The sequence below is a fragment of the Penaeus monodon genome, chromosome 31 (assembly GCF_015228065.2).
Source record: "Penaeus monodon isolate SGIC_2016 chromosome 31, NSTDA_Pmon_1, whole genome shotgun sequence".
NCBI lineage: Eukaryota > Metazoa > Arthropoda > Malacostraca > Decapoda > Penaeidae > Penaeus > Penaeus monodon.
Window position 1 is genome coordinate 2,088,942 of NC_051416.1, and position 328 is coordinate 2,089,269.

General features: G+C 64.0%; 1 protein-coding gene across 1 annotated transcript in view; it reads right to left on the reverse strand.

Moving 5' to 3' along the window:
* Positions 1-328, reverse strand: part of LOC119592983 (salivary glue protein Sgs-3-like) — a gene marked incomplete in the record, with an annotated part of 1,881 nt that overhangs the window by 945 nt on the left and 608 nt on the right. The window contains 1 exon segment of the mRNA XM_037941868.1: positions 1-328. Coding sequence (XP_037797796.1) covers positions 1-328 — 328 coding nt within the window.

Genomic DNA, 328 nt, shown 5'->3' on the forward strand with positions numbered 1-328 from the left:
TGGTGGATACGTGGTCGAAGTTGTAGACGTTGTCACTGGTGTCGTGGTGGTTGAGCGTTGCGTCGTGGTGGTCGGGGCGGCGGTCGTCGTCGATGTTGTGTACATCCTGTAAGGAGGCCACGTGGTGGTGCGGTACGTCGGGGCAGGCGTGGTGGTCGACGTGGACGGCGGGAAGTACGGCCTGGTGGTGTACTCGCGCACGTAGGGGCTCGGCGTGGTGGTGCTCGTGGTGTAGTAGTCGTACGGCCCGACGAGCGTGGTGGTGGACATCGTGGACGTGGAGGTCGTATAGTTCCTGTCGTCCACCTGGTCGACCGGCGGCTGCAGC